The sequence below is a fragment of the Elaeis guineensis genome, chromosome 4 (genome assembly GCF_000442705.2).
Source record: "Elaeis guineensis isolate ETL-2024a chromosome 4, EG11, whole genome shotgun sequence".
Classification (NCBI taxonomy): Eukaryota; Viridiplantae; Streptophyta; class Magnoliopsida; order Arecales; family Arecaceae; genus Elaeis; species Elaeis guineensis.
In genome coordinates this window covers 27918350-27927487 of record NC_025996.2, presented here as the reverse complement: position 1 = coordinate 27927487, position 9138 = coordinate 27918350, and the positions used below count along the sequence as shown (strand labels likewise).

General features: G+C 38.1%; 2 protein-coding genes across 2 annotated transcripts; one reads left to right on the top strand and one right to left on the bottom strand.

Annotated features, from left to right (window-relative positions):
* Positions 1-1045: 1045 nt before the first annotated feature.
* LOC105043192 (uncharacterized) lies at positions 1046-2156 on the bottom strand. The gene is made up of 3 exons (XM_010920648.4): positions 1977-2156; positions 1644-1773; positions 1046-1546 (listed from the first exon to the last, which is right to left on the bottom strand). Exons 1-3 carry the CDS (start codon positions 2113-2115, stop codon positions 1108-1110), a joined length of 708 nt encoding a protein of 235 aa, XP_010918950.1. The 5' UTR covers positions 2116-2156; the 3' UTR covers positions 1046-1107.
* Positions 2157-7561: 5405 nt separating this feature from the next.
* On the top strand, positions 7562-8614 carry LOC105043226 (protein CANDIDATE G-PROTEIN COUPLED RECEPTOR 7). The gene has a single exon (XM_073256061.1). It carries the CDS (start codon positions 7685-7687, stop codon positions 8612-8614), a length of 930 nt encoding a protein of 309 aa, XP_073112162.1. The 5' UTR covers positions 7562-7684.
* Positions 8615-9138: the final 524 nt, after the last annotated feature.

Sequence of the window (9138 nt, the reverse complement as noted above, 5' to 3'; positions counted from 1 at the left end):
CAAGCAGATGAACGATAGACTATGAAATGCTTTGAGATCTGTACAGTGGGTGATGAAATATGGACTAGTGATGAAGCAAGGTGAATTCTTCTTTCGCATGAAAGATAGAACCATGTTTAGTATCAACTAGCATACTAAGGGCATGAATTTTTGAAGTACTATTTGAGTCCAAAAAGTATATACCCTAATTAATAACCATCGTAGCAGTAACATGAATATGTGTATCACCTGCAGAACGCTGGTTCTCATAGTAGTGCAATACTAGCAAATATATTTAAAAAAATGTTCCTTATTTAGCTAGTTTTAACTCACCTAAATTACACAAGACTATGCTTTCTCACTTGAATAGTTGCATAAATGAATTCAGTAAATAAAACATATCAGAGTTCGGATCGGCCAACCTCTTTGCTGCCCATAGAGGACACGTAACCATCAATTGCTTTCTTTTCCAGATGAATAAAAGTGATAATTTAATTATATATAGGCTTTACTTGAAAGGAAAAAATGATTTACTTATAAAAAGATCAACACCTCCCATTTTTAACTTCAATTAGATAATTATCTTTTCCTGCCTCTTATAAAACTATGCAGCTTGTATTAGTGCTGGTTGTTATCAAGTTAGAGATTTTATTCTCCGAGATGCTCTGCCTCTCCAACATTGGGCTGGACATAGCAATCGCACTCGGATTACAACTACTATCATGCACAACAAAATATTCTTCTTTTTTTTTTTTTTTTGGCGTGCCTTTTTTAAAACCAAGCAACATAGATGATTAGATTCTTGTTAGTGGAATGAACATGAGAGAGAGAGAGAGAGATGCAAATCATTTAATTTCCATAGGACTTCAGAGAAATGGGTTCTTTTACATATATTTATATTTTCATCGATCATATAAAGTCACAAAAAGATGGATAGGAAAAGTTTAGCATCAAAGTGAAGTTTCAAGAGATCATAAAATATGAGTGCTCAAAGTGGATTGCTTGCATCCTTATCCACCAACATAACATATTTAAACCCCCCCCCCCCCACCCCCCCACTCTCTCTCTCTCTCTCTCTCTTCATGAGAGCTAATATTAATTACATATATATATATGTATATATTCGTCTCAGTAGAAAGTAAGTACTTGATCTTGCAGTGTTAAACCGCCACGACATGCCCCATCTAGATCATCATGTATGTCATCAAGGTTCCACAGGCTCCCCCACACCTCTTCCTCGCTGGAGCCATCGCTCACAGAGCAGCTGCCACCACCCCATTGAAGCATAGAGGTTAAGGGGTACATATAGGCCATCTCCTGCATCTCCTGTGGTGCAAGTGCTGCTTCCTCTACTTGGGTCATCATCATCCCTCTCATATCAGCTTGTTGCTGCTCTTCTTGGCGCTGCTCTTCTTTCAGCTTGTGTTGCTCCTGTTGCTGCCTCAAAAACCGAGCTCTCGCCCTCTCGATATTCTTCGAAGGCTTGCTCTTCTTGAAATGGGTCCTCCAGTAGTTCTTGATCTCGTTGTCGGTCCTCCCAGGGAGGCTCCGAGCAATTGTGGACCACCTACTCGTTGTCATATACCATGGCCTTCAGTTTATTAAATATATTCCCAAAAAAACATTAATAATTAGAGAAAGAATAATTCTATGAGTAGTGTCACCTGTTTCCCCACAAAGCATGAAGCTCAAGAATGATATTCTCCTCATGGGGAGTAATCTTCCCTCTTTTAAGGTCAGGCCTTAGGTAGTTCACCCACCTTAGCCTGCAGCTCTTGCCACTCCGTCTAAGCCCTACAACACAAAGCCAAGAAGAATATATAATTGATTTAAAGCTAAGATCATCAAGGCATAGCAATGCAACAAGATATATACATGAACATATATAGTTCCAAAATGATAGTATAACACAATTAATCGCCAAGTCCATAGAAAAAAAAATATATTATTAGTTGCTTTAGTTTGCATGGGGAATAGGGATCGAGTTGGTGGATCACCTGTTAGCTTGGAGATGGAGTTCCATCTTCCTTCACCATGTTGGTTGACATGCTCAATGAGGATCTCATCTTCTTGGGCCGTCCATGGACCTTTCCTCCATCCATCTACCAGTGTCCCCCAACCGGAATGCCCCTCCATTGTTCCGATCAAATTACCTAAAGAACCACTCTTATAGGCTGTCTCCCTGTTAGTGCGACAATGGTTGGGGAGCGTGGCTTCGTATTTATACCCTACTTCGAATCGTCCGCGCTATGTCCCTATCAAGAGCATCACACTCCCACTAACGTGTAATCAGGAGAGGATTTACTTAAATGGTCACTATCTTTGCACAATATTATTCTTATGGTGCTCAAACTCCTCTTCATGTTAACCTTGGGGCCTGTGTACCATGAACTTCGACTACTGCAAAAAAAAAAAAAAAAAAAAATATTCGTTGCAACGTGATATCATGTCAAATATGTAATAAATCAATAAAAATTTTTATATTTTATTGATTATCATGTATTCTAACAGTTCGTCGGTAATACCTCATATTATTTTTTTTTAATTCATTCATTTTTGATTATTGATTGATTTGTTACAATGATGATATGGTACCAGCAATGAAAATTTATTCGACTATTGCTACCACCATCCAGAATTTTTATTAATTCTTATGAAGTGATCTTTTTGTCCTCTGTGATCTTGAAATCTATATCTTGGCTAAACAGTTGCAGCTAGCAAGCACCCTGTTATGAGCTGTTTCGCACCAAGTTATATATGATGTTTAATCACAGTGATTCAGTGAACGGTCCCCAAATATAATAACAAAAATAATTGAGATCATGAAAATGTTGAAGTTAAAATATTATACTCCGAAAAGATCTAGTACGAAGTTCGGTGTTTTAACTTCGCAACTAAAAAGATCTAGTTGAATACTTAGTGGCTTAGTCCTACTTGTCTTTTTTATTTTATCTTATTGCTAGGCCGGTTGGCAGGTCTCGGGCTCAATATGAGAGTCAATTTTTCACAGTTGTGCACACTAATTAGCCATGAAACGCCTTACCCTTGGGTTGGGTTGGCACTTCAGGTCAACAGATGGCCTATATAGATTTGAACCTGACCAGTCCACAGCGTGTTGGCTAAATTTGACCAAGAGTCAACCCAGGACCATAAAAATCGGTTCAAACCATCTCAAACCAAGAGTATTATGGCCCACACGGACCCTCACTTTCTGGCGCACCAACATCCCATATCACGGTCAAGTCGTTTTCTAAAACTTTAGGTGTCAAGTAATTTGTAGTGCTCCGCGTCGTCTTATCATAACTTGACTGGGAAAATTTACATGCAACATTAGATACTTTGAACTCATCCTGTTAGTGATGTTTCTCAGGTAACATCAATGGAAGGTTAAGAAGCCATCTTCTTGCTAGGGTTAACGGACGACGATGTTTAGATAGATACTTAGAAGGATACAATTAACTCAACCAATCCAATTGAATTTAGTTGGAAAAAAAAAAAAAAGGACCCATACCCTTAGACCTAATTAAAAGCGAGAGCTAGGGATAGGTCTCCATCAAATTGGGGAACATAAGTAGGCTTAATCAAGGTAGGTCTCAACGCGGGATCGGTTCCTGTCAAATAAGTACATAGCATGCGCAATATCTTCTTGAATATAACTCATCTAATAGGAATCCAAAATATGTTGGTGAAAATGATATATTATATTTGTTGAGAAATGTGAAAATGGTAAATATATGTCTAGTAAACGTAACAAGAATGGTTCATTGATCAAAAGTTAAAAGCATAGTGAAAACACAATCTCAATATCAAATTAGGTCGGATTTTGAGTAGTATCCTATATGAATCTAAACCTACATTTAATAGAAGCGGCGAATTGTTAGTTCGAACACATCCTAAATCCTTTGAGATGCATCTTATATTATGTTAGCCCATGTTTAAATATGCATCTGAAGGAATTCTTTTTGGTGCATCACTGCCTCCTACTAAGTACTCATAATAATGAGTTTGCTTGGGTCACCTAGCGCAACTACTTTCCCTTATTTAACTTCAAATATCAGCATTGCTTTCTTGGTTGCAGTTTGATGGCCCTACTTGTCACAAATTGAAGCATCTAGACTTATCGTAGTACGGACCTAGCGGTACATTCTTAATCGAATAATTTGATGATCCTACACGTAGCATATGGAAGCATCTCGACACATCGTGGTATGCACCTAATGCCACACATGGTGCATTCTTAATCGAAAAATTTGATGTTCTTATGCAGTATATTGATTATTCTAGCTAATTGTGAAGCATATGGAAGCATCCGGACAAAACCTAGTTGTGTTGCACCAATTGCAGCATGCTAGCTTCAAGCACATAGTAGGGTAATTTTGGAAATATAAGTATGGCCCATTCAGAGAATCAAATCAAAAGGCCTGCCGTGCCTCAATGACATAGTCTTGGATCCTTGTTCATTTTAAAAATAAGTACGAGCCACTTACCCTACAACCACGTATCTTGGGACTTTTTATAGAGGCGTAAGCCTTCGAGGGACAGCCACCTAATCAGAAAGAAAAAAGAAGAGGAATGCGCCAAAACTTGAGAGAAGTAGTGGGTGGCCGTTGTTCCCTTGATATACAAAGCTAACCTATGGTATGTCACCACATGCTACATCCAAGGATCCTTTTGCCATGCTTTCGGCTTTAACAATCTTATTTAATTAGTTAGAATGTGGGTTGTTGGATGCCATTTTGAGTAAGCATGAAATAAAATATCTATTATTATATTGTTTAAGCGTGGGGAGACGACCTTGACGCCTCGCCTTGGCGACACCTGGTCCCGATGATGTATGGATTGGAGTATAAAGTTATAATAGATGTTCACTACCAGATAAAGTTATAATAGATGTTCACTACGAGAAGCTTTCTGATTATGATCGAAAGGATTCAGTGAATATAACATGCCATTGCCAAGAGCCTCTTGTCTTGGTGGCTCGGTAATGTGCTATCCGAGACAAGAGCCTAATCTTCAATTTTTCGCGGAGCTCGAGAGAGTGTAGCATTTGATCATGTCTTAATTTGAAAGAATAAACATTGTATCACTCATTCTTTAAGTAATTTTAGAGCTATATCAACAAGTTGAGCTCTGAGAAAGTGGAACCGAGTTGAGATGAGTTGCATGTGTTGTTTATATGTGTTGTTTATATGGTTTGCTTAAAGAACAATCAAACTTTAGAATAATTAAGAGTAATGGTGATCGTAGTTCAGTGGGATACGCCATATTAAACAAATACCAAAGAGGAAAGGAGCCTTTGAGTGGACCATCTCCTTTTTGAACCAGACATTCTAAGGGATTGGGAAAGCAAGGGCGGCATTGCTTCTGGAAGAAAACAGCTAGCTATAGCTACTAAGATATATACCAGACTCAAACAAAGAATCAATCCATTTTACTTAGGAAACGATGTCAGGCTGTGTCATCTGCCAAATGATCGTAAAGCACATAATTGAGATGATGAATCCCCGGATAAATATAGATTTTTATCTGCATTGTTATTATTTATGTTCTTCCTGCAACATTCCTTCCTGACTTGTTGCTGCGGAAAGGAAGAAAACATGCGCCTTTATAAAGCAATAATGGCAATATCTAGTAAAATATTGATATGCGAGAATAATTTGATGTCTTTTAACTAATGAAGTTTTATGTGGTACCGAGAGGGACAACAGGCATCACTCTCGCATTAATAATCGTGTGCATGAAACCCTTTTTTTTCTCAAAAAAAAAGAAAAATTTCTTGGTAACTATGACTCACCCATATATATATAGTCTGGTTTCATCATATATGAAACCAACTTATATTCAGTAGAGCAGATGATTTTTATTCAGCTTGGAGGTTATTTGGGAGTAGGAATGATTATACTACACAAAATTTTCTAGCATTTTGGCAAATGCTATTCTTCATTAAAGATAACCAATCTACTAAGATATAGTGGTTATATTTCTTTTACGAAATTAATTTATATTCTTATACTTTCTTTTTTGTTTCTAGAAATATTTGAATATATGTATGAACAAATATCATGACCTTAAAAATTGATGAATGCTTCTTGTGCTACTAAAATTTGAAAGGTTAGTTAATACAGTAGAAACACCATTTAATCTTCATGCACTAGATAGGGGAAAAAAAAAAGCAACATTAATGGCAAAAAACAACTCAATTAACATAAACAGTAGTTAAATGTGATTAGAATATTTAAGCCATAATAAATCTGTCGATATGTTTGAAATTGCAAGCTAAATAAAGAGGTCAGTGGCACTATGTTAAAATTTCAGTCCGACGGCTAATGATTATCTTCAAAGTTAACTATTAAAATAATATTTTTGATTTTGTATTCTTTGTTGACATTCCTTTTCTTTTGTGCTTTTTCATTCACCCTTCCCTTTATTGCACCAGCAAACCTTGCCATGAAGAATTCATTTCATAGTATACATATTAACGATAGCTATCGCAAAATAAAAAAGGACAATTAATTAATGATCGTTGATGCGAATAATGCCTTTATTTTAATTAATTCTCCCAATTTTCTTCATGTTGAGGCCTATTTATTTGAAAAGCATGCCTCAATTTAGAATTGCATTGCTCTTTAGCATTGCCATGAACTTGGGTCCGCAAGTAGGGAGGTTGTAGATGACTAGTTAATTATATGACAAATTAAAAAATTCTAAATATTATGTGAGCATTAGTTTTAAAGTTTAGTGCATCCTGAGAATTCTATTATTTTAGTAGTCTGCAGATTTCAAGGCATACTAGATGAATATTACAAGTTACAGCAAAATCCTTTGGAGTTTTTCAGGGCCTCACCCACTTGGAGAAAGAAAAGGCGAAAACATATATAGCGTTAGTGTACAGTCCTGAAGCGCAAGATGGATGACAACAAATGGTACATCAGCTCTTCCATTTATAAGACTTGAGTTGTATATCTGCCTAACCAACCTAAAAGCAAATTCTTTAAATATTGATTGTTTTGTGGATTGATAGGATTCTATTCTCATCTGCAGAACAAGTACACACCTAGGGGATTTTAGTGTTTGTGGTTAACCACAGATATATATGAGTATTATAAAGATATATCTAGTAAGAGGAAATTTTGGGGAAACTTCAGGATGCAATATTTCCAACGACCAGGTAAAGTGTGTAACTTATATGAGTGCCTAATTCATTTTTCACGCGGCTAAAGATTCTCTGTTTACTTACAGGTCATATATATAATATTATGTATGAACGCAAGACTCATGGGTTGCATAAGATGATATGCATGGTTCACATATATAGAAGAGACTTAATTAGTCTGAGCCATATTTATCAAGCAATCATGTCCACTGTATGCAATGTACGTCACACATGTTAAGCGTCTGCTTTACATGTTACACAACTGTTATTCTGGCAGTTTAATAATTTCCATGGTGGTATATAACCCATCAAATTACATGGACATGTCAAACAGTCAAAGCCATTCGGTCTGACCACCCCCAAACCACGGCATGGAAAGCGATATTCTGTTGCTTTACCACCCTCCTCTCTTCCCTTGGGACGTTCCCTTACCAAAACTCAAAAAGAAATGTAACCATCATCACCACCACCCTATCATCTCTCTCCCTTTTCATGTCCTTGATTCAATTCTTTTCCTTCTTTCATCTTTGATCTTACAGTAGTCCCCATCTCATGGGCCCACTCTATTATTCCCTGCACCACCACCTCCTCCTCCTCCTCCCCTTCCTGCTATCCACCCTGCCCGTTACCCAATCCGAGATCAAAAACACTAAAATCGTCGCCGACGCAAGGAACCTAATCCTATTCGAGCAGTTCGGGTACGTGCATGGCGGCCATGCAGTCGTCTCCATCGAAGACGTCTCATGGAAGCCGCCACCTCATCGACAAAAATCCGACGTCAACCCCACGTTCATGGGCTTCTTCCTCATCCGCCGGACGCTGTTCCCTGGCATCATGAACGAATCCCTGTACACCGACCGCTTCTGCCCTCTCATGAGCCACTTCGTCGTTCCGATCCTCACATTCGAAGACCTCGACGCCGGCTGGAGCTGCACCCGATCAGTGGAGGTCCCGAATCAAGATGAGTACAGCCTGCTGTTCTGCAACTGCCAGCCGGACGTCGAGGTGACCATGGACGTGAGGACCGAGATGTACAACGTGGAAGGCGCCGGCGGCGACAAGGATTACCTGCCGGCGGGGACGACGCAGCTGCCCAAGATATACTTCACCTTCTTCCTGGTGTACTCGGTGTTCTTCATGGTGTGGGTCTTCATCTGCGTCAAGAAGCGTGCGACGGTGGACAAGATTCACTTGGTGATGGGGGCGTTGCTGCTGTTCAAGGGGCTCAAGCTGGTGTGCGCTGCGGAGGATACGTGGTACGTGAAGAGGACCGGGACGCCGCATGGGTGGGACGTGGCCTTCTACGTGTTTGGGTTCTTTAAGGGGATTTTATTGTTTACTGTGATCGTCCTCATAGGGACTGGTTGGTCGTTCTTGAAGCCATACCTACAGGTTTGTTATCTAGATGCATGCAATTGTTCCAGTAATTTATTACGTGGAAATATTTTTGCTTTATTTACTTTATTCAAAACTTTTTTTTAGAGAGAATTTTCGAAATTATATTTGAGACTTGTTATAGCTATATATAAAATCTTCTTTCAACAATGGCGAGACTTTGCTATATGTTTGTTTGCAGTCCACATATAATTTAATGGTGGAAGCTATTGTTGAGGTCAAGTATGTGTTCTTTTGCTACATTTTGGGCCATTTCTCAAGCTTCAATTGATGAATAAAGTATAATATACGTGCAACAAGGGCTATTAATTTGAATTATATAACAAACGTACTGACAACAAATTTAGAAAGCAAAAGAATTTTCGGGAGAAGAAAATAAAGAGATGGAAGAAAAAAAGGTTACAAGAGAGATTTGCGAAAACAAAAAACAAAATTGTAGAATCCATCACCCCAAAAAAAGCTTATATATGTTTTAAATACCAAAAATCATCTTTCTAAATATTTTCATCAAGCTACATAAGTACTCTGAAGAATAAGACATTGGGCAACAATTAGTTTACATTCTATACTTAGGTAAAGCCTGAGAATATGACTAAAATTCTAAATATCAG